At 27.7% G+C, this 25,781-nt stretch overlaps 3 protein-coding genes across 5 annotated transcripts; 2 read left to right on the forward strand and 1 right to left on the reverse strand.

Moving 5' to 3' along the window:
* Window positions 1-308: 308 nt before the first annotated feature.
* Window positions 309-5,588, forward strand: LOC145195574 (G patch domain-containing protein 11-like). Its single transcript, XM_090079797.1, has 6 exons — window positions 309-1,007; window positions 1,087-1,128; window positions 1,312-1,523; window positions 4,449-4,541; window positions 4,658-4,739; window positions 4,827-5,588. Exons 1-6 carry the CDS (start codon window positions 740-742, stop codon window positions 4,883-4,885), a joined length of 756 nt encoding a protein of 251 aa, XP_089935923.1. The 5' UTR covers window positions 309-739; the 3' UTR covers window positions 4,886-5,588.
* A 122-nt stretch (window positions 5,589-5,710) lies between these two features.
* Window positions 5,711-13,281, reverse strand: LOC145195474 (protein SpAN-like). The gene is made up of 9 exons (XM_090079796.1): window positions 13,045-13,281; window positions 12,841-12,912; window positions 12,531-12,731; window positions 12,141-12,276; window positions 11,970-12,040; window positions 11,664-11,768; window positions 11,435-11,486; window positions 10,980-11,145; window positions 5,711-6,200 (listed from the first exon to the last, which is right to left on the reverse strand). The coding sequence occupies exons 1-9, from the start codon at window positions 13,094-13,096 to the stop codon at window positions 5,820-5,822; spliced, it is 1,236 nt and encodes a 411-aa protein (XP_089935922.1). The 5' UTR covers window positions 13,097-13,281; the 3' UTR covers window positions 5,711-5,819.
* On the forward strand, window positions 8,101-25,509 carry LOC145198224 (uncharacterized). Of its 3 annotated transcripts, none has more exons than XM_090079794.1 (6): window positions 8,101-8,227; window positions 15,973-16,138; window positions 20,123-20,177; window positions 21,897-22,127; window positions 22,324-22,617; window positions 23,073-25,509. In XM_090079794.1, the coding sequence occupies exons 2-6, from the start codon at window positions 16,094-16,096 to the stop codon at window positions 24,803-24,805; spliced, it is 2,358 nt and encodes a 785-aa protein (XP_089935920.1). In that variant the 5' UTR covers window positions 8,101-8,227; window positions 15,973-16,093; the 3' UTR covers window positions 24,806-25,509. The 3 variants fall into 3 exon arrangements, with proteins under 3 accessions (XP_089935920.1, XP_089935921.1, XP_089935919.1); XM_090079795.1 differs by lacking the exon at window positions 8,101-8,227 and adding an exon at window positions 10,571-10,772; XM_090079793.1 differs by lacking the exon at window positions 8,101-8,227 and having other exon boundaries at window positions 15,218-16,138.
* Window positions 25,510-25,781: the final 272 nt, after the last annotated feature.

Genomic DNA, 25,781 nt, shown 5'->3' on the forward strand with positions numbered 1-25,781 from the left:
AATGATTAACTTTCAGTGTGATTTTGACTTTTTTTATTTCTTAACATGCAAATCATTTCGTTTCATTGTACATTTGAATATTATAAATAAATAAAAATGAATCTTATTTCAAAATCGTTCCTTATTCTGAATCCGTATAAATCCGTAAAAAAAATATAGGTTCGGATTCCAAATCGAAAAAAAAATTTTCGAATTGCAATCCGAATAATAACTGGATTGCGCATCTCTAACATCAAAATTAACGCCAAAATCGCCATATTGGAAAGCCCCAGAACGCTGAAAACTGATACTGTGTATTTAAAGCGATTAGTCGAAAAACAGAACGTAAAGCTCACGGGATTTAAATTTTTGGAGCTTTCCAATATGGTCAAAAAATTTGATGTTTTGCTCGGAGATGCGCTATCCAGTTATCATAGAGATCAACGGTCTCTTATTTAAATCGGTTAGAGGTATCTACGTTAGGTATGGCAGTACGCAGGGTTTTGGCAGTAATCGCAAGGGTTTATTATCCGGACGAATTAGAAGTTGTCATCATAAAACAAAGATATAAGCGAATCGAAGTTCAAAACTGTATTATGTAAAAGTAAAATATAGAAGACATAATATATTAAAAATATTGGGCAGCTAGAAATAATATTTAACAACTTTTATCAATCAAAATGATGTTGTGGAGTAGCTTGTTTCTTTGTTGAACATATTCCTGGCAGACGTATTTTTATGTTGTTTATTAGATTGAGGTATGACTGACAGTGAAGATGATTATATGTCAGATAAGTTTCTAGCAAGAGATCACAAACCTGGTCTAATGCCAAAAATATTTCTTCAAAAGCATCTAAAGGTTGAAGAAGGAAAAATAAAGGCCGTTCAAAACAAGACAAAACCTATAAAATTAGAGGAAGTTGAAAAACGTACTGAAAAGCTAAATGAGGCTTTAGATGAAACAAACAAAGGTTTTTCGCTTCTTTCCAAGATGGGTTTTAAAAAAGGAATGGGGTTAGGAAAAAAAGGTATTGGTTTGACTGTAATTTACAGCAGATATTTTTTGAATAAAATTAATTTTACATTATAGAAACAATCTGTTTTTAGGACAAGGTAGATCTGAACCAATTCCTCTAGAAATTAAAGAAGGTAAACAATTCTTATAAAAATTTGTAATGCAATTTGATCATTATTTTTTCTGTACACTTAAAGAATTAAATGTTTATTTGAAAAGGAATAACTAAGGTGCACTCTTAAAATGATTCGTTTAAGCTTTTTAGTTATTTAGAAATAAACCATGAAAAGTAGAAAGTTAACCTTTCTTATAAATAGGCCGCAAAGGTCTTGGCAAGGAGGCAGAAGAGAATAAACGTAAACAAAAACAGGTTGATGCTTTTATTACAATGTCTAAAAAACGAAAAATGGTAGAGGAAACTCTTAAAGGAGATTTTGAGCATAGGATAAAAGAAAAAGTAAATGAAAGACAAGTAAACAGTGATCTTTACAAAAGTCAAAAGGCTTGTCATCATCTTGACCACATGAAGGTTTGTTAGTAAAGTTATTTTCTATGCTTGTCAATTGTATTTAATGATAGCACATTGTTTTGTGTGAATAGTTTTATGATTAAAGCATAATAAAAGAAGCATCGACCATATTTCTGATATTTAATATGTTAAATATGATTTCTACAAAGAAGAAATAAGCAGAACAACTAGAGTTGCAGAAATAGAAAAATAAATCAAATATAAAGAAAATACACAAAAAGATATGTTTTGGCTTTTTTTAAAAAAAAAAAAAAGCTTTTGATTTTTTTTTTACAAAGTTTAAAAAAGATTTGGCAAGCTTTGATTTTTGTATTACTGATGTTGTTATTGAAAGTTGACTTGATTATGCAAATTGATTACTTTCCATCAGATTAAGTTTAGCATGTCTAAATTTTTACAATAAGCATTCTAATTCTTTTTAAACAAGGATTTTTTTTGGATTTTATTGTAAAAAGTCAGAAAAGCTCAAATTGCAGATCTTTGGATATGTGTGTATAACTTGCAGGTGCAAAAACTTTCAAAATATTTTCCCAAATTGCTAAATTAGGATAAAAAAAATTTTAAAACAAGTTTTATTTAACACATCTTTCTAAAAGCCTTTATAATAAATGCTTTTTAAAAGCTGGAAATAATTTTTTAAAAAAATGCAGCTACTTGGTGTTCTAAAGCTTACATCAGGAACTGGCATGGTTCAAGCTACTGCATTGTAATCTTGAATTCATTCAAGGTAACCAGTGGTGGATCTATTAGCCTTGAAGTTTTTCTCTAAAATTTCAGTAGCACTGGCAGTTTATTGACTGCAAGAATTTTCAACCAATTACACCAGCTGAATCAGTGGAACTTTTGGTAGCATCATCCCAAGACAAAATCATTTAGTTTGCTCATGTCTACTTAGAAGTGAAGTAACCACAAGATGATAATTATAAGATTAAAGAATTATCTGTTATCTTTCTTGAGGCAATTATGAACAAGAGGTCCTTTTCCAAGTGCCAGATGCTATATACTATGCCTAATGGATGACAAAAGTCATATATGTGATTGAAATCTGGCTTTTCTGTGACAAGTTCACTATGGTGGCATCAGAGAGGAATTCATGACCTGATATCTTTTATTGTTCTTATCCACCTCAAGGCCTGTATTAGTGACTTGAATTATAGTTGAAGTAGCTCTAAATGGCTCCAGACTCATGATTGAACTTATGAGATATCCGCATAAAGGCATTTCTGGAGCAACCAGCAAAAAGATTGGATTTCATCAGTACACTTCTGAGGAGTTTTGTTGGACTAGCCCTTCTTGATTCCTTAGTATCTGTTAAGATAAAGAGATTGATGTTACTGACTAGCTCCAGATCATCCACCAAACCAACAGAAAGTTAAATCAGCTACGTTTCTGAATATATTGGATCTGGATCCATTTTGTATCATCAATACCAAACAACTTTTTCATTTGCTTAAACTTCCTCAGACATTTCTAGACAAGAATTCACCTGAATGGGAAGAAAATCAGTCATTTTAGTAGGCCTTGAGTTTTGTAAAGGGGTGAGAATCATCAATGACCCTATATATATATATATATATATATATATATATATATATATATATATATATATATATATATATATATATATAGCCCTCATTCAAGAGAGCTATTTATATGTATAGGGTCATTGATGATTCTCAACTCCTATAATAAATAGACACCCTAATATATTTTGCATAAAAGCAGTCCCTGCTGTAACCCAAGTCCTGGTTAATTATCACCCTCATTTGGTAATTAATAATTAATTTTTTGAAATTATAGATTTTTGTTTCTGTCTGTTTAATGTAAGGTATAAGGAATGGTTACTAATTGTTTTGACTCATAAATAAGGAAAGAACTTGTGCTGATGACACTTCCTATTTACATTGAAGTAGGATTGTACAATCATTCGTTTGTTTCTGGTAGGGTTCTTTCTTCATTTTCAAATGAATAATCTGAAGTACTAGATTCTGATTGGTAATTAACAAACTGATATAAATAATAAGCTCTAAATAGTTGAATCTGGAAGTTGAAATCTGGATTTTAGAGGAACACTAATAATACATTCTCTTGCTCTTAAAGTAATTTTGAATATAAATGGCCAACAATGATTGTCTAAAAAATAACTAATATTAGCCACCTATTTTTTAAAATAACATTTTTAAAGAATACTTACATTCTGCAATCAATTATTGGTGTATATCAGATTTAGCTTGTTTTTGTATCTTATTCAAGTTTTTACTATTTCTTAAAAAAATTTTCTGGTGCATAAAGAATGATTGGATCTGCTATTTTTTTTTTTTTTCAAATTACAAGCTGACCCTAAAGTAGCATAATAGCTATGATGTAACAAGCATTAACAAAGCCTACTGTGTATGTAGAATTTTAAATGATCATCTTTTATTAGGAGGATTTGAAGTAAGAGCATTAGATTGCAACTGAACTGTAAATAATAATACAGTTAATTTAATAAAATAATATACAGTATTGCCAAAATGTCAAAGGAGATTGTGAAGTATAATCAAAAGCCTACAATTTGAATTATCCTTCATAGACACTTTTATTACTCACTGGGATGTTTATTGATATACCAAATGAATGAAAGCAATAATTTTTGTTTGGTTATTCCACGGGGCAATCTTAAGTAAGTTGGTTATATTATTCTCTTCAGTAGAAATAAAAGGTACTGAGTATTTCTAAATTTTATATGTTTTTTAAGATATTCATTAGAATTGTCAATTCTATAATACATTTATTTTTAGTTGCCATATTATATTCTTTTTTTGCCTAAAGTTGTTTTAGCTTAATGGCTGTGTGTACATATTCTCATATAAAGTTGTTCAAGCTTAATGGTTGTCTATATATTCCATAATAAAGTTTTTTTCTTTTCTAATTTTTTTTTAATAGGGTTTAGATGCTCCTTACTCATGGTCATGGCCAACTGTAAAGAAAGAGGAAGATGAAGATGGTGAGGATGAAGAAAAAGATGAAGACATTGATGTAATTATCACTTATCTTAACTATAGCGTCTGAAAATTTTAATTTTCTGAAAAAACCAAAATTTGTTACAAATTAGTTTGATGCTAAGGTTCTCTTAAGTGCTTTTCTCTTTTTAGATATACTCAAAGTTAAAGATTCTAACTAACTATCTCCGTAATACACATTTTTATTGCATTTGGTGTGGTTCCACATTTGAAGGTGTGTTTATGATTTGTATGTGTTTCTTATGTAGAATATGATCTAATTTTCAACCTTCGTTAATTTTTTTTTTTCTTTAAATTTCAGACTTGAATGAATTGAACCAAAATTGTCCAGGGGACAACTTCGAAGTTCACGAGGAATAATTTGAATAAAAAGATCAAATTATTATATATTATAAAAAGTGTATAAAGTGGTACAGCTTGTACAGACTCACCAGATTAGACGGAGTGTTAACAGAAGTTACCAAGTCTTAAAATTGTTACGTTGAGATCAAACTTCTTACTAATATTTATTTTTAGTCAGATATCATTCTTTAAAACCTGCTTCAGTGTTTGAAAATTTAAATATGTAAGGGTTTTACCTGAACAAGCTTCGTATCCGTTTTAACATTTAATATCAATTGCGTCGCTATACCTGAAGCTTCTGTAATGTTCTTCAAAAAACTCATGCTTTTCGAGTCCAAATAGCTTTGGTTTATTTGTGTCTTAAAAAATATGGTACTACCATTGTTTATCATGCTATATCAGCTGCTTGACTGGTCTTTTTTAAAATAGCTTTGCTAACAAGTATAGCTTTTAGCTTATATCTAAACGATGTTTTCCGGAAATCTGTTGATGTTTTACATACAATTAAACCTTTTTAAACTTGATACCGCGAGATCTTAAAAAACTGTCCGTCATATGAAGATCCCCGTTGTAAGATGGAAGAGAGGTTTTTTTGCTGATATTCAATTCCGAGATCTTCTAAAATAGCGCTCCTCGATTTATTAATTTCCACTGTTATAAAAGCACGAAAAAATTTTTATTTTTATTTTTCTCAGTTTAGATGAGGAGTTTAATTCAAAGAGGCTTGGTTTTTTATATTGTCTCCAAAGTCCTTTTTTAAGAAATTGATTTTTAAGGAAAAGCTCAAATTGAAACGCGTGTCAGTTTTAACGCTAAAAAAAGCTCGAAAGAGCAAAGAAAATGTGAAAATTTAAATGCTATTTTTTTTCATAAAATAACAAAAATATATATATTAGTATTCTAATTATCAGCTATATCGCACTTTAATATGTAAGGTCGCTCATTGACATTTTCAATTTTTATGTTTTCTTCGCTTGTTTAACTTTAAAGCATGTTTTCGTATATTTTTTCTTCTTTCGTAATTTCTTGGTGGTTCTGGGATCGGCAAAGGGATAGGAGGCTTGTCATTACCATCCGGTATTGGAAGCGGTTTTTGGTTTTCGTCAGTTTCTGATACGTCATCGGAGTCGTCATCGCTTTTCTCCTCGCTTATATCAGGAGCTTCAGTAGAGAGATCTTCTTGCTCGTTCTCACTCGGTGTTGTCTTCGTAGTTTTAGCAGTTGTAGTGTCTGATGGTGCTGGTGTTGGAGATGACTTTTCTTCTTTTGGTGGGTTCAGTTGCGGTGTATCAGGTAGCGGTAATTCTTGTTTATCAAGAAACTTTTCTGGACACTAAACAAAATTATAAAAATATATTATTTTACTTTTATATATTTGAACTTTTGGCCAAAATTCGCAAACTTTGGTAAAAAGTTTGATCTTTTTTTTAGAGTAGAAGTTTCTTTTTATATTTATATTTATAAAAGATTTTTAGTATTTAAAAACATCAAAAAAACGATGAAAATCAATGATGAAATCTAACGAATTACGTTCAATTATACTTATAAAAAAAAAGTGATGATTTGAACAACAGAAAATAACTTTGTAAATAATAGTATAAATAAAGATTGAAGATTAGACCGGATGTAATACTAAACAGACTTCGAATTACCCAACATCTTCATTAGTTTTTATGATTTGATTTAAATAAAACAAAGTACTTGATAACCAAAAAAAATACTTAATAACCCAACAGACATAATTATTATAGAACACTGATATTTTAAATTATTTACACATTTTTACAGATAATCATCTCCAAAGACATTAACCCTCGAGGGCGACAACCTCTGCACAATTCTCTAATATGATTTTTTATATGAGTCTTTTTTGGGGTCGATTGATCAACAAATCTTGGAACACGCACAATAGGGCAGATTCCTGACGTTTTTAAAAAGCAACTTGGCACGTTTAATAAACATGAGAGGGGTACTTAATTTGTATATAAAAAAAAAGTTTTTTATCCTTTTAAATATATAAAATCATGAAAAGAAGAAGCTTGAATTTCTACTTAATTAAGAAGTTTTCTACTGGTTGATCTATTGAATTATGAAATGCTTCCAGGCTAAATTTGCACGGTTACAAAATTGCAGTTTCAAATTTAGTCTGGAAACAAACTCATTCAAATATAGTCAAATAAATTTAATGGTTTACTAAGGATCAAATAATCACTTATTTGCTTATATTTCTTAAGTTTAAGAAATGTTTATAGATTAATACATGTGACCATTTAACAAAGGAACAGCATGATCTATATTTAGATTTCCCGTTGGTTGTAAGAATAGAGTGACAAAAAAGAAGGGTTAAGCGCGGCGAGCATGAAACTTTAACGTATAACTCATATAATCCTTAGAAATTTACCAAATACTTTTTCAAAACAGAATCTTTGAATGTAAACTAAACAATGTCGTTTTAGCCTTTTCACTTACTACGCTGTGAAAAAGAATTAAACATGATTTAAAGGTAGTACAAATATCCAGGGGGGGGGGGGGTCGGTGTAAAATGTTATTATGCCCTCAACAATTTGCGGACCTAGAACAGCATATATTTCTTAAAAAAAGAAAATGATAGCGTTATAGTTCTAAGTGGACTTCTTTCGTCTTCTGCCTGGCAATCAATATTTTAGACTAAACCTTCTAATCTTTATTATCAAGTCGTTTTTAAAAACTTTTAAAATTAAAGCTAGATTTAAACTTCATATTCAAAATTCTAAAGCTATTATATACATTACATATAGACTTAAGGCATGAGTTTTCTAAAAGATCGCTATTCAATCGAGAAAAAGTTATATGTAAATAAATGATCTATGACATAATAAATGCAAATGAATAACAATACATATAGGATAATGATATATTTAAAACATAATGATAATATTTGTGTAAATAAAGCATAATGGTTATCAAAAATATATATTTCTTATTCATTTTATTAAAACTTTAATGGTAAAAACTCTCAATCTTGCTTGATTGATAAGCCTTTCCAACTTTAAAATTGCTAACAGTTTTTTTCAAACAATACAAACTATTTACTATAGTTTTAAATATTGTATAAAAATTTATAAATGTTATACAAACGTTTTTATCTTCTAAAATCTGTTGAAATATTTTGAGATTTAAATATTAATTTTATCTAGAAAAAAATTAGAAAGATAACATCGTAAACATAAGCTCTTATAGATCCTAACAAACATCTGTCCCGGTAAAAAATCAGGAACCCATCTCGCCCACGGATTTACATAAATACAAAATTTGGACCACCTTACCAAAGACGTTGAACATCATAATCAAGTAAGATCACTAATAGAACATCATAATCAAGTAAGACCACTAATAGATTTATTTAAACTGTGTTTTTTGAAACTATAAAGTTACAATTCATTAACAATATTTAAAAAACTTTGAATTTTTTAATCTTTTACATCAAAATCTTTGGGTAATAATCAACAACTCAATACATTAATCCTTCTATCACGTGATAAACATGATATCGTGATCTCATTACATTTTTTACTGTTAATACAACGCAGAAAAAATTGCTCAGAAAATAAATCATTTCTTTATTGGTTAAAGCAAATATCATTTAAGTAAAATAATTGAAACTCATTTAGAGTTGAAAATAAGATCTTTTTTTCTGTGTATAAAATTCCTAAAATTTCTGGAGTGTGTCATAAGATTAATTTCACCCATCAGCATTTTCAAATATTTTTCTAACTTCTAAATTTTTTTTTGGAAGAAATTCTATTTATAAATATTGCTGAATACTTTTAATGATATTGTATTTAAAGCGTTGGAAGAACATTATACTTTGTGATAAACCACAAAGCTTTTTAAATCCCAAAAAAATTAAAGATGACAATAGATTTTAAAGTAGATATCATGCTGCACTCCCCATTTCTCCCCAAACAAACACTCAAAAGGCTAATTGCTCAAGCATAAAGGTTCCTTGTTCCTATAATATTTTAGGTTTAGTAATTATTAATAATATTTACCAACATCTTTAAGTAATGTTTAACAATATTTATATTTAGCTATATTTAACTATACAACATAATTTACATCATATGATAATATAATATTTATATTTTTATATAATTATAGCTTTTACAAATTTTACATTATATGTAATGGGTGTTACAGAAAAAATTCCGCAAATATAAAAACGTGAACATTATGCTAAATACAAAAAAAAATATCAAAGATCGAAAAAAATCAACATATGTTATTTGCTATATTGGCATCACATAACCAACATGATATTTAACAAATTACGAATGATGCAATAGAAGTGTCTGATGAAACAAAAGTTTATGCAAGTTTTGCTGAAACAATTTTTAATTGATAAAGTTCCATCATGTTTACTAGGCTAAGTATTATGAAAATTTTTAAAATCTATTGTTCATTTTAGATTTGGAAAAGTGCCAAAATCTATTTATTTTTTTGAAAAGCTCTTTTGAAAAAGGTCGACTTTTTCCAAATTCCAGTTTTGAATTTTTAGAAAAATGAAAGCTATAAAAATATAGTTTATAAAAATATAGTTTATAGCTTTCACTTATAAAAAGTCAATTTTTTAAAAAAGTGTTAATGTCATTTTTTGAAAAAAGTTTGGCTTTTTCAAAGCTTCGTTTTTTAAAAAAGCCGACTTTTTAAAAAAGTTCCATTATCATCTTTCAAAAAACTTAAATTAAATTTTCAGAGGATTTTAAGGTCTCTTTGTTACAAACGTCTTTTCTTGTTTATTTTTTGGGGCGTATGTTTATTTTTATTTGAAATTTATATTCCGCTTTATCTGTTGGAAAAAATAATAACAAACAAAATTATTTTTAAAGTTCACAACCTTTTTTATTATTGTTCTTTCTTCATTTGTATTTGATTTTTTTTTTTTTTTTGCTTTAATCCAAATATAGTTTTCTTTGATTTTTTAATACTAAAACGAAACTATCCTTTGTTGAAGATTGAAACAAAAAAAACTGTAAGAGTTTCAAAAAACAAAAAATTTTAAAATAAACATTCAAAAAAATGTAATTGCTTTAAACGACGAAGTTATAAAAGGTCAAACTTTAATAAAAGACGACAAATGGATTTTTTAAAGAAGTTGGACTTTTTTTAAAAACGAAGCTATAAAAAAAACACTTAAATTTCTTTCAAAAAATAAAATGCGAGTTTCTAAAAACGTTCTACTTTTTTAAAGGCGGAGCTTCCAAAAAGATTTTTTAAAAAAAAACATTTTTTTTTTAAAAAAAGATTTGACACCTTAGACTTGAAAAACTCTGAGTTTTTTCAAAAATTAAAACTCGGAATTTGGAAAAAGTCGATCTTTTTCAAAAGTTACACTCCTTTAAAAATCTTAAAAAATTTTATCTTTTCATATAAAATTTTAAAAACTTTTCAAAATATTATGTTTTCTTCATTTTGTTATAATTGATTGTAATTATCGATCAACTTGACTGTCTGCAAAATAAAGCTCAATTCAATAAATTGAATTTATCCTTTGTGGATTATTTTTTCAATTTTGTGGTTAACTTATGATATTAAACACTTTTTTTTGCATAATTGCACTATCTAACTGATCTTTCGAGTCTGGCGACCAGCGTCTACAAAAAAAATGCGCATCTTACACCGATCAACCGCCTTTTTTTCTGAACGAAAAATTTATTGAAATATACGTTGAGTTCTGCAAATTATTCGTAATTTCAGACGGTTTTCAAATGCCTCTTATTTGATTATTTATGTATTTGCTATTTTCGGCATTGTAAGTTTTAATCTTAGATTAAATCTTCCTCTGGAGTTCAGACCTTTGAGCGTAATTTTAAGCACTAGCCACAAAAAGTATTTACAAAGGTTAAAAGATCAATGTGACCAATCTGTAAGTTTTGTTACTGTATATAAGCTGTTACTAAGTTTGTTTTAAATTTAGGAGTTGAAACGATATTTTTTATCTTTTCAACTCCTGACACTTGAGCTTAACTCGAAGTGTTTTCAAACACTATTTACTTCTTTAGACCTTAAGATCTTGTTAATATAAAAGTTTTGGAGAAAAGAATGATATTCTGTCAAATTCAAAAAGTCTTACTTGAAAGGCTGTGTTTAACTTAGCTGCATCAAGTTTACTTAGTCCGTTACGTTGACCTAATCTTTGTCCGTGGTACATAATATTGTTTGGTTTCAATGTTTCATGATTTTCTGGATCCTTGGAAAACCAGTCAGCGGGTGGATGCATGATGCTATCATAATCATATCTAAAATAATTACAAATTACTAGTATGGAAATGAAAAATGAATTTTTAAAATGCGAAAGAAATTTTTTTAGTTTTAACACTACCAAATCAAAGCCAAATATGAAATCGCGTTTAAATAAAGTTAACTCTCACGGGGCAAGTTACTTTTTTTTTAGGAAAAAAAAATCACGACAATATTGTTGGTAAATCTCATGAGACACCAGTTCTTCAGGTAGAGAATAAACCTGCTCCTAAATTTTCATAACTGTCTTTGATAGAGATGGCTTTGTAACTTTAAAAAATTACTCACGGTAAATCATCTCCAATGAGGTGAGGATACTTTTCAAAATTCTTTATCATTCCTTCAAAAATAAAAGTTCTGTAAAGTTGATGAGAAAAGAATATTATAAAAAATAAGCCAAAAGTTGATACGCGCAACAATATAATTATATATCGAATTAATGTCTTTTTGAATCGCAGAGAAAAAAAATCGAAAGAAAAAAAAAAAAAAATTGTAAAGGAAGAGAAAAAAACCGAACCATCTTTTATGTTTGTAATGTTGATGTCAATGTAACTATCGCGGTCCATTCGAGTATGCTCGTGCATCATACCAAGAGTGTGGAGAATCTCATGTAAAATTGTACCTAAATAAATGAACTTCTTTAAAATTAGCATAATCAGTACTCAAGAAGAAAGCATCGAGTCAAAATAAAAACTCTGTCATCACGGGGTTATTCACTAATCTATAAATTGACAAAATTCTGTTTGATACTAAAGCCAATGTTTCGAGTAACTCATGAATCACCAACAACAAATGTATGAAAAAGTGTTCTACAGCCACTAACCCATATAGCAGCTTCTCACTGTAATTAAAATATTTTGTTTTCCAGGTTCCACTCCTATATCTGCCAGCGCACTAAAAATAATATATTGTTTGTTTTTAAACTCGAAAGTTAATAACGTTTTTGGTTAGAACAGCTCGTTTGGCCTTATAAAAAGTAAGTGTTCATTCTCACCCAACATTGTTCAAAGAGAAAGATATGTAATTTGTTTCTTTAACGTGTGGTGTAAATCTTATACAAGTCTTTTTTTTAATTTCTTCCATTGCTTCTTTTATGGCTAGTTCACATCTACTTCTGTCGACTATCGCTTCTGAAAAATTAAAAAAGAAAGTTTTAAGCTAAGAGTACCCTTCAATTTGATCGTTTATATTTTTTTAAATTTATTTTTTAGGTATTTTTAAAGAAGAAATCGATCCTTACTTACTTTTTACTAGTTACTTTTTTTTTAAAGTCGATTAATATTTATATTTATCTACCAGTTGTTGCTATTAAAATAAACCGTTTAATTTTATTGCAAAAATACTTAATAGCCACTAATGCATGTTGCATAATAGTTTCACTGACCCAGTGATTCCCCAACCAATGCTTGCGTCAGCCATTCAATTTGAAATGGAATTGAGCGTTTCTCAGGTAAATGACCAGGTTTTTTAGAACTTTTTTGTTTATCTAAAGTTGGGGTCACGCTTGCTTTTGAATCAATATATCTACTTAGAGTTATCAAATCCATATCGCCTTCCATCGCTTTTGGAGTAGCCTGTTTTTGAGCTGGAATTAAATAAACAAATTAGGATGTAAAAATAGGCCTCAAACATGTTAAATTCTTTTAACACTTTTGTGATATATATGTTGTGATATAACTCAATAAATCTCTCACATGCTTGTTCGTCCAAAAGTGATTCTTTCCATTCGTCGTCATCTTGTACTTTTGTATCACTAGTAATTTGCTCTATAAAAATTCAAATTTAAATTCACTACTTTAACCAAAAAAATGAAGTGTAAGACAAAAGGCGCCTAATTTACGAAAAAAAAGATTAAAAAAAAACAAAAACAAAAATAAAATACAAAGTCAATCGCTTACGCGCAGTAACGGTTGATATCATCAATATGGCAAGTGTCCAACGATAAGCCATCTTTAAGCCTGTATTCTCATAAAAGGTTTAATGAAACTTCCGAAATGAAGAGATTACAATAAACCGATAAGGTTCCTACTCGACGCTAATATTTCGAACTTGATTTAGTCCATTAATTTTGCATCAAATTGCTCACAGTTGCACTTCAAACGCACTAACAACGCTTCATGCATTTTCAGCAAAGTAAACAAAGTATGATTAAGGTATCTGAAACAGCGTTTGCTGTTTTTTTGTATGTAAACATTTTAATGCATTTTTTTTCTAAGCATGTTCAACTTATAAATATACATGAAGTGTATATGTTCTCATTACTACATTTAAATAAGGGGAACTTAACGACTTAGAGCTGAGATATAGCATTTGCATTTTAAGTTAAGAACGCGTTAAGAACTGAAGTATAAAAAAAGGCAATATTTTTTTTGTAATAAAGTATTGCATTTCCGAAATCCACTATTCCAACAATATTCCAACAATTTTTAAATAAGAAAATGTAATTTTGCATATTTTAAAAACTTTAAAATTTAGTTGACTTAATACTAGCATTATGTAGATACATAATCTGTGCTCAATGCCATCGATTTTTATTTCAAAAAACTAAAAATTAACATTAAGCATCTTTATATCAATCTGAAAAGTCGAATATTACTATTTATCGTTTATTAAAAATGAAAAGTCTTGACATCATAACTTAATGTTATAAAGTATAAATTACATGTGTATTGATGTTTTTACTCTTAATAAAAAATGCTTCAGTTTAGAAAAAATGCTTCAATTTAGAAATTCTTTTAAATCACATCCATGATTCTCTTCAGCATCACAAACAATAAGAAAAGATTTTTCTGCTCTAAAAATAGGCTTTCAAGCAAAATTTAGCATTTTTACTAAAAAGTTATTGTTCTGACGCATCAGCGATTAGAGTCTTAGTCTGTGTGAAATCAATATGTAAATTGTCGCTACGAAGATTAATGTGTGGTATATTGGTGAGACAATAGGCTGTTATAAGTTCACCTATGCATGATAAGCAAGGTAATTTGAAAAGTGTTTTTGTAATGTTAACTAGCTTATATTACTCACGTAAAGGAAAATCTAGCAAAATAGACATTTTCTAGTCTTGCACAATAAATTAAAAGTTCACTTTGGGATCTGCATGTTGTTAAAAGGTTGTAAAAGTTTCCCTTAAAAAAAGTTTTAGATTTTTTTTTTTACGGTTGGTTAAAACAGTTGGAGAATGAAGGCCGTTTGCCTCTGTCCAGTTTTATTTAGACCGAGCAAAAAACGTACGTCAACTCGGACCGAGAAAGAAGGTCCCAGAGATCGAACTTGCTCAAGTGAATCCAAAAGTTGCATAAGAATCAACCGATAAAAGTTACAAAAGTTGCAATAAGCCAACCGATAAGGATGGAGCAAAAAATGTTCAACCAAAGTTTTTTTTTTTTTTCTTTTTTTTTACATTCTGTTTTAAAAAAAAAATTTATAGCCTGTTTAAAGAAAACAAAATTTAAGAATTAAGTATTTTTACTTTTTTTTGGACCTTTTGAAAATATATCTCATGTCCTAAACCTTGTTCGTTAAACAATGGTGAAACTCAAAACTTACACATTTTTTAGATTATTATTTTTTTTATAATGGAAATTTCGATGAAAACGATTAAAAACACTGATCTTCAATGCAGCGGGGTCGGGGTGGTGGTGGTGGGGGTGGGGGGGGGGAGGTGGGGGGAGGTGGGGTTCTTATTAATATTAAAAAATGCATCTCACTTTTTTTATCACATCGCTAACCTTTAAAATTTGAAATACGTCACTATTTACTAATGCATACTTGAAACATGCATTTTATTCATCAATAATTGAGGTTAAGAGATCGTAATAATCTGTTCATAATATAATACGATATAGTAAACTAGTTATCTTTACATACGAGCTTTAAAAGCTGATTTAACATTCCAAAAAACTGCGTATAAAAAATCTTAAGTTTTTTATCTGAAAATTTTTTCAGATTTTACCCAAGTGTCTTATCAACTATTGATGTCATCAGCGAGTTGTTTACAAAAAAAAAGATCATAGTATTATTACCAAGTAACGCTATGACGAATTAATTTTTTTTGTAATTTTTAAACTGTTTGATTGTAGTAAATTTTCGTCATTAAACAAAATGGCGTCTAGCTAAGACTTGATCCCATGGAGTAGAATCTAACTAAACGCATTTTTTAGTATACATACTGTGAATGCTGAAAAATTTGTTTATTAGTTTCGAAACGTTACTTATTTTATGAATTATTTAGTTGATTATGCCTGTTAATTTGCGATCAAATTAAAAAATTAACTAAATGTTATATCTATTTTTAAATAAGCATTTTCATATAGTAGTTTAGTTAGATTATTTGGACCCTAAGTTATACGTATGTTTATAGGTTTGTATGCATGCTTTTATGTTTTTGTGTATGTATGTATTTTTGTATGTATGTATTTTTGTATATATGTATTTTTGTATGTATGTATGTATGTATGTATGTATGTATGTATGTATGTATGTATGTATGTATGTATGTATGTATGTATGTATGTATGTATGTATGTATGTATGTATGTATGTATGTTATGTAGTAAAAATTGTACTTCCACACATCATTATGTAAAATAAATAAGCTGTTAAACAATTATTAAAAAATAACATGCTAAAAGTAAATACCACTGAACACCTTATTCCAGTTACCTTTATGATAGAAAAATCAAGCTGATTTAAAGTGAATAGAGGATTTAAAAAGTGACCAGTATCAGACCCAATTGCCTGCACAAATTAATAATTCAAATTTACTTTCTTACATAACTAATAATGTAAATGTCTTTCAGCATTTTTTCATGTTATTGAATTTTTAGATATGCTACTGTAGAATGAAAGATTTTCAATTTTGATTTAACATGATTATATGTTTATGTATCTGTGACAAATGAGGAAGATATTTATGTGATACAAAATTTAAATAATGGTCGCAGTTTCATGGCTCTGATACAAAGCTCTGTTTTGACAAGGGAAGGAAAAAAGGTATGAATATATATATATATATATTTTTTCTAGGTCAGGTATCACAAAACAATTTCTTGAAATTATTTGTTACTAGAAAACCAATATTTTACACACAAATATTTACATAGGCTGTCTACCAAAACTAAAGGAATAGATGTTGAAATTTATAAAAATATTATAGTACACTACTGACTATTTTGATTTCAATACAAAAAAAGTATTGATTTAGATGAAGTATATATAATCATCTATATAGATAGATATACATTAACACAATAGTATAACTTAAAAAGTTACAAAAAGCAAAAATATATAAAACTCCAAAACTATAGGAAGTTTTAAAAATATATCATCAAAATCATGTAAGATAAGTTATTGATGGCATATTCATTGTTCTTAATAACCTTAGTAAAACTATGAGACATAGACTCAACAACTTTGTCAATTTGAAGTTGTTTTATTTGTGACCAGGCAGTTTGAAGTTCCTGATACAATTCTTCAGTATTTTTAAACCATGCAAATTTTATCATCAAGTTGTTTCCATAAATTCTCAATAGATTTTAGGTCAGGAGATTATGCAGGCCATTGGATTACAGTGATTTTATTTTTATCAAATCATGATTTACTGAGTTTTGATGTGTGTTTGGGACCATTGTCTTGTTGGAACACTCATTATAGTGGAATATTTTCATTAGTAAAAGGTAATACACTGTGACCATTTTCTATAGACGCATGTAAAATTTAGCGGATTTACAGTGTTACAGTGGTAATAAAATTGTTTTAATGGTACTTTTGAATAAGTATATTTAAGAAAACAATGATCCATTATGCATTTAATTATTAACTATCTTGATTGTATTAAAATAATTAAATTTTTAATATTCACGTGGCAATTTTCTATAGACGCACTAAAGTTTTTACAAGTTTTGTCGCAAATTTCTTATATTCTGTAGTATTTTTTATCTTGTGAGTCGAAATTAAGTTGAACTTAACCAAATGCCGAAAGGAAAGGTCCTTACCAATATTGAAAAAGGTCAAATATTGGCTTATCATCGAGAAAAAGTTCCAAATCGAGAAATTGCTAGAAGACTGAAGAGATCAGATCACGTTATCCGTAATTTCTTGAAAAATCCAACAGATTATGCAACAATCAAGAGGAAACCAAAGAAATCTAAGGTTTCAGACCGTGAAAAACGCAGGATTGTTCGACTCGCATCAAATTCATCAAAAAGTTTGAAAACAATTAAGTCAGATTTGGGTTTAAATGTTTGCAAGGAGACGATTAGGAAAGTTCTCAAAGACAGCCCACACATTGTAAGATCAAAAATGAATAAAGCACCAAATTTGAAGCCTGTTCACAAACAGAAACGGATGGAATTCGCCCGTGAAAACATGGCACGCGATTGGGAACAAGTAAGAAATTTTAGATTAAATTCTCATAAATACGTGAGATGTCTAAATAGCTGAATATTTTTGTTTTCAATACCAGGTGATTTTTTCGGACAAGAAAAAGTTTAATCTTGATGGGCCTGATGGTTTTAGTGGCTACTGGCATGATTTGAGGAGAGAACCCAAATATTTTTCGACAAGGAATTTTGGTGGTGGATCTTTGATGGTTTGGCTTGGGTTTTGTGCAACAGGAAAGTTAAATTTAGCATTTACATCTTGCAAAATGAAAAGTTCTGAATACATTGATGTGCTAAAATTATGTTTGATTCCATTTCAAAACAAATATCGACGCAAAAAGTTTGTTTTTCAACAAGATAACGCCAGCATTCACACAAGTAACGAGACTAAAGCTTGGTTTGAAGCTAAAAAAATTGAGCAAATGTGGTGGCCTGCTCGCAGTCCAGATTTGAATCCTGTTGAAAACATCTGGGGAATCATTGTAAGACGTATCTATGCTGACCAGAAGCAATATAACTCTGTGGCAGAGCTAAAAGAAGCGGTATCAGAATGCTGGGAGGATATGGAGCCAAAAGTGCTGGAAAACTTGGTGGAAAGTATGCCAAAACGAATTTATCAAGTAATTGAGTGCAAAGGAGGTCCAATCGAGTACTAAAAATGTGACAAAAACATTTTTTTTGGATAGTTTTGTTAAAAAATGTGAACTGCGTCTATAGAAAATAGTCAGCTATCTTTTGAATTTAATTCATTTATGATTGACCTATTTTCAAATTTGATATTAATTTTTGACAATTTTCATTACTTTTTGATATTTTATTTATAATTTATTGCAATGCTCTATAAAAATAAAGTTAAGTACATTTTTAAGACATAATCCACATGCGCCTATAGAAAATGGTCACAGTGTATTTATGTATTTGATAAAAAAGTCCAGATCTGAAAAAACCTGAAAAGTAACCCCAAAGCCATCTTATCACCTCATGTTTAACTGTTCCAATAGTGTACCTTGTTTTAATCATCTGCCAGCTGGTCCTCTCACATTTTGTTCACCATCTGAATATTTTAAGTTTGCAAAGTCTCACAGAAATAAGACAGTAGAACAGTAGAGATTATTATGGACCCACCTGACCATAATAATCTCTACTGTTCTACTGTCTTATTTCTGTGAGCCTTTGCAAACTGCAAATATGCTTTTAGGTTCTTTACCAGTATAAATGGTTTTTTTGTTGCATGATAACTATACAACCCTGTATTTCTGACACTAACAAATGGATTCTTTTTCACCTAATAATTTTATGATCATTATAAGGAGTACTTTTCTTCAGTTATCCATCACCAGTTATTTTAACCATTCTTTTGGTTTATTATTTATCAGCTAAATGACTTATTACCGCATAGGCAATTTATACTTTTTACATAATTTACTTTGTGTTGCTCCAGTATTATAATTATCAATGATTTTTTGTTTAAAAACATATTTATTACCTGCCATTCTGTCATCTTTTAGCTATAAGTTTCTACTAAACAACATTTTTAGTGTTTTATGTTACATGAAAGAATAATTATAATTTATTACATCTTCCTTAATTAAAATCTTAGATTCAAAATAGATATTTTTTGGTTAAATTGCAATGCTGTTGTACAATTTAAAGATATTAACATAAAAATTCCCTTTATTTTAAAATGTTACTATTTTTGTAGTGTTTTGAATTCATACAAAAAAACTGTGAAAAGAGTAATACAAGTAAGAACAAAACAAGAATTTCACAATTATTTTAGCAAATATCTAGTAAAAGTTTTTATGTTAAAACTGTTTTATAACTATTTTAAATGTTTTTGTTTCCTTGAAAACCATTTTATTTTAGAGTTCTCTTAGAGGACAGTGTACATATATGCATATATACATGACATGATATGGATTTTTATGCACCTTTATACTTTTATATCTATTGGATTTTAGATTGAAGTATGTGCATTATATATATATATATATATATATATATATATATATATATATATATATATATATATATATATATATATATATATATATATATATATAGTCCTTTGACAAAAAAACAATTTGAGATAATACTGAACAACTTTTTTTTAGTAAAAAATATTATCAAAACACTTTTAACGGAGAATTTGCACTTAGAAATTTTTTAACAGAAATAACTAAATTGCTCCATTGTGCAATATCTTGAAAGGTTGTATATATATATATATATATATATATATATATATATATATATATATATATATATATATATATATATATATATATATATATATATATATATATATATATATATATACAACTTTGTATATAACTTTGTCTAAATATATAAGTTATTTTAAATTCAATTTGTTTCAGATGACTTACATATACTTCATTATTGTTTGATATTAACATTAAAACAAAGTGTTGATATTTAAGATCAGCTAATATAGTTAAATGACAATAAAGCTTTATTTATTCAATTTAAAGAAATTAGCTGATTACTTTCAAGTTGAGGAATTTTTATGAATTACTTTTTGTTTAAATATTAGCAGTTCAAAAATCAATAGTATAAAATAGTTTACTATTTTTAGTGGAAGCAACGATGGGCTGTATTAAAAAAAGTGTCTCCAAAAGCAGCTGGTCATGGTAAAAAATTATTTCTAGATTTCTACCAACTATCATTTATTTTCCAGAAATTAAGATAACTTGCAGTGATAATTGTTAGTTAACTATTTAGTTAAAGCTTTAAAAAGAAGATTTAAAAAAGGATAATTAAAGATCTAGATGTTTTGTTTTAGAGAGATAATCAAAATATACTTTTAAAATGTTGCTGAAAATACATGTCCTTTTGTGTGAAAATAAAAAATATGTTCTTGTTAAAATAAAGAAATGTTGTGTAAAATAGTTTTATTTAAAATGAATTAGAAATAATGGAAAGTTTTAGGCACTTTTATTGGTTAGCAAAAGATTTAAAACAATTTGAAAATATTGTTTGTAATGTTTATATATGATAGATGTCAAATACAAGATTTCTACTGTCTCTTTAAAATTTAAGCTGCAGTGTTGATATTATATTACAAATCTTATTTAACACAGGTTATAGGTTTGTAAAAGAGATTAGAGTTAGTAAGGAATGATAATTAGGATGAGTCCCTGAGCTAAAAGGAGATGAATATATTCCATTTTGTACCATTCTATTATTATGCAGGCAAGTTGTCCTTAAGAGTGAATCAATGATGATGAAGTTGATAGTAAATCAAAAAGTGTCACAAAACAATACTATTGAGATATATATAAATTTTTTTTTCTTTAAAAAAAAACGTTTTTCTCAAGATATTATAATTATTATTATTAACTAATAATAATATAATTACTATTATTATTACTCTTCTTCTTCTTCTTCTTCTTCTTCTTCTTATTATTATTATTATTATTATTATTATTATTATTATTATTATTATTATTATTATTATTATTATTATTATTATTATTATTATTATTATTATTATTATTATTATTATTGTTATTATTATTATTATTATTATTATTATTATTATTATTATTATTATTATTATTATTATTATTATAATTATTATTATTATTATTATTATTATTATTATTATTATTATTATTATTATTATTATTATTGTTATTATTATTATTATTATTATTATTATTATTAGTTAATTAATTAATTAATTAATTAATAATGGTACACCTCAAAGTATAATCTTCAGCTTCAGAGTATTGATAAGTATCATATGAAGTATAAATGAAAGTAAACAGCTGTATATAAGATTTTCACTTAGAAAAGAAAACCAAGAGGGTTTGTATTACCTTTATATGTTTTTTATAAAGTGAACTTAATGATTTACAATTTAGAGGCTGATTTTTTTTTTCCTCCTCATCTGTGGTAAATCATTACTTTCAATTTTAAAGTGTTTTATTGTACTTTAACATTGCTAAATCTGAAACAATCCGCATCACTTTAAAAAATATTGATGTTAAAACATGACAAAAAAATCTGTTTTACAGCAATAAAAAATGGTTTACAAAATAAGTGTTTTACAGCAACAAAACAGCAATCTTAACTGTTATCTAAAATAAGAAAAATAAAGAAACTGGCCTAACAGGCTTTTAGTAATATCATATATATTTTTATTACTAGACTGTGCACTTATGTGCTTACTTTTTGATGTGTAATTATGATTGGAGAACAATTATGTTTTTCTAAAAAAACTATTCAAATTAGCATAATTATATAAAATCAATTTTATTTTTAACATTAATTTCTTTAAGAGTTTTCTATTCCAAGCCTTATAAACAAAGATAAGTAATTTCAATATTCTCTTGTAAACCTTTTAGATACCTATTGGTATTTACTTCTTTATAAAGATGCCTCTCATGAGCGTGCTGGAAAAGAAAAACTTACCTTACCCTTGATTGACTTTTGTGGAATGAATGTATCTCAGTATTATGAAAAGATAGAAAATGTCTTGATTATCATAACACTTACACAGACGATGATTTTATCTTTTGATCAGAAACCTGTGCGTAACCAATGGAAACACTTGCTTTTGGAGCACTTTGGAGAATGTATGCTTTTGTATTATTTCCTTTTTTAATTGTTTATTGAACGATAATTTTATTCCATGTGTACACTTGCAGATGTGTTTTAGTAACTGTTTTAAAAAATGTGTTTTAAACTGTGCTTTAAAAGTTTCATGTTATTTATTGAAAATTGAGTAATAACTGTGAAGTTTACAGCCATAGTTTTTTTTTCCTTGTTTAGCGGTGACATTTGATATTTCTATTCCTGATAAACAACGATTAAAACCTGGTCAAGCTACAATTCGTTTATATCCAACCTTCTTTTCAATAATCGCTAATAAACATTACAAGTGTATAAGTCGCTGGTTTTCAAATGATATTTTACGTTATTCAGCATTTGACAATTCTCATTTTGCTTTTGAAATTGCAGCTAAATCTAAAGGTCAAATTGTAAATCTTCTGGTTCCTAACAATGCTTATGAAATTGCAAAAGCATTTGATTACAATACCAATCGAAATAATGCTGATAACAATGGTAAATATTTAAAAATAAAATTTATAAATGTTCTAGTAATGATAAACTTTGAAAATATATATATATGCATCCCTTTAATGTTATATATTGTTATTAAATAGTAGGATTTATTGATTTTATTAAAGCTAACAGATTTGTCTTTAAAGAGGAAGGGATTTCATTTTAGTGTTTGTATCTTTTTATTTACTGAAGTAATCATAGTTAATTATCTTCTATGATAAATAAGTTATGAGTTTTAAATCTATCATTCATATTTTAAAAAAAGCTAATAATAATGAATGAAAGCAAGTGAAATAGTTGAACATAAATAAACCATTGTAAATCATTGTCAGTTTTAAAACAAAACTGAAAATGATTTTAAAATGTGTGTATATATGGTCTTAACAAACTACTTTCTTAATCTTTTAATTAGAAAAAGTTTTAGACAATAGTTTTTTGTTTTTTTTTTTACACAGGTTCATTGATCCATGCTGATTTTCATGGTTCAGCAATACTAGATGAGTTGAATCAAGCTAAGCGCAATGTAGGTGATCAAAATTTTTTTCAGCGTGTTATTCTACGTGCAAGTAATCACATGAAGCGTAAAAAAAGAGATAAAGGCCAAAATACCCCAGTAAGGAAATTACCTGAACATTTTAATAGTCATTCTTTTAATGATGAATCTAAGTTTTACAGTTTAGACAGGCGTAAGAATCCTGATTTAAATATTGTTTTGAATGAAGAAAGCATGCTTAAAGCTATGAAATTATCACGCTGTCAAACTCACCCTGTAACGTCAGAAGCTCCACCACCTTTACCTTACAAGAATTCTCAGACTCATTTAGAGAGTAGCTCATGCGAGGATAGTGATAAAAAAGATTTTATAAATATAGATTTAAATGTTGAAGAGAAGAACCTAAACTTTTCAAAAAATATTGGAAGCAGTAGTGGAGATATGATCATGAAGCAAAAAAGTGGTTCACAAAATGAAAATGAAAAACCTGATATCAGTGAGAATTTGAAAAGAGAAACAGATTTAAGTGATAATGTAACAAAGATAACTGATAGAAGTGACACTTCAAACTCTCTGCAACGCAAATCTATTGAATGTGCAACAGCTTACAAGCAAGCATCAAGAGGCTCTATTGGAAAAATTAGAAAAACAAGTATAAAACGAAATGAAAGTAAGCAAATGCCTACTCCTCCACCTCGATCTCCAGTCAGTCTTGGTATAGAACCAACAACTGTATTTAGCTTCCCATCTAATGAAAATCTTGATAAAACCACTGACAACTTAGATAACTTTGAATTAGATGTTAATGTTGCAGATAATAATTTAACTCAAGCAAATGATTCTTCAACTTTTATCAAAAGTGACAATTTAACCCTTTCTGTTGGTTGTGAACCTGTGTATGGAAATGTTGAATCTTTAAAAGGTAGCAAAGAGAACCTATTTTCTGTAAATAATGATAAAACCATACCACGGAGAAAAATAATTCAAAATACACCTATTAAACATTTATCTGATCCACTTATTGTTGATACATGGAAAAATGCAACTGGAGATGGTCAATATCCAATTGTTGACTATGTTAATGTAAAGGGAAGACAAGCGAACAGTTTGAATGATTCATTTGATGATGATATACATGATAAAAATGTGAAAGTAATCCGAAAACATCATAGTGATGATGATAGTGACTCATATGTAAACGTGAGTTCAGATCAAGTTTATAGTTCAAAATTAATGAAGCTTAAACCTATGCATTTAAAAAATTATAAAAATGAATTTGAAAAGTACGACGATGAAGATCCTAGTATTTATCATGCTGTCAAAGCTTTAAATGAAGAGCGTTTAAGTCATAGTTCTGATGCTGTGACCCATGGGGATGGATCTTATGAAAATATTAATAAGACACGAGCTAAACAATCCAGTGACTACTTAAATCTTATGTCTCCGAAAACAAAAATTCAAAATAATACAAGTTTGAACTACATTATGGTAACTGGTAAAGATCCATATCGTGGAAATTATAAGTCAAATACTACATCACCTGTACATTGCTCTCATAAACCCCATGTGGAAATATACGAAAGAAGTGACTACACACGTATTGATGAAAATATGACTGGTGCATTAAATCGTTCCATGTTAGAACACCAACAGCAGCGTGATAAAAATAAAACCCCTTTAAAAGTATCTAAGTAGAGTTTAATTTTTCTTAAGAACAAAAGTCACAGTGTGGATCTTTCAATAATTTTATTTTCGTAAAATAATAGTTTTAACTTTTTTTTGTCTCCAACAGGCAAGGTTTTCTTAATTTAATTTATATGGTTTTAATTTTAAGAAGTTCTTTACTTTTGCAAAGGATATTTTTTTAAATTTTAAGACTATTTTAATATTTGAGCACTTTTATTGCTGGTTTGCTTTTTAAATTAGTTAAGGTATCTGGCTGATTATTGACATATATTGTTCTTGTTTTGATTAAATTTGTCTTTAAAATTTTTTGTGTAATATTTTACAAATTACTTTTCCATTTTCCAACTTAAAAATTAAATTTTTTTCTTGTGAAAACTCTCTTTATTTACTGGATTTCTTTGTTTACTGGATTTCTTTTACAACTGTAAATGGCAGATATATTTGAATACTTTTATGGATTTAAATTTAATGTGTTGTAACATAGCGTGTATGATAGAATCTTTTTACACAAGTTGTTAGTTAAAACTTTTTTTTTACTTTTTTTTCCTTAATTTTTTTTCTTGGCATTCTTAGTATGGTTTCTAAAGATTTGGTATTATATATATTTTACTATTTTTATAGACATGTAAAATATTTTTTTTTAACTCTAAACGTAAATGTAAAACTGTATAATATGTTCTCATACAGCATCATTCCTTTAAACATCAACAAAACTGGTCTGTTTTTTGTTAAAATACAACAGAACTGGTCTGTTTTTTGTTAAAATACAACAGAACTGGTCTGTTTTTTGTTAAATATTAAATCAGCTTGTTTTTAGGAGTTAAAAAATGTTCTTATATTTCAAAGAATTGAAAAAGGAAGAAAAAAGAAAGAAAAAAAAAAGCTAAAATTCTCTCAAAGTTTTTGTAAATTTATATAGAAGTATAATAACCCATCTGAGAGTAACAATTTCGTGTAGGCAGGTTAATTTGTACATAACATTATT

Source organism: Hydra viridissima, unplaced genomic scaffold (assembly GCF_058129835.1).
Source record: "Hydra viridissima isolate aposymbiotic clone 2 unplaced genomic scaffold, HvirCarnegie_v1 scaffold_2, whole genome shotgun sequence".
NCBI lineage: Eukaryota > Metazoa > Cnidaria > Hydrozoa > Anthoathecata > Hydridae > Hydra > Hydra viridissima.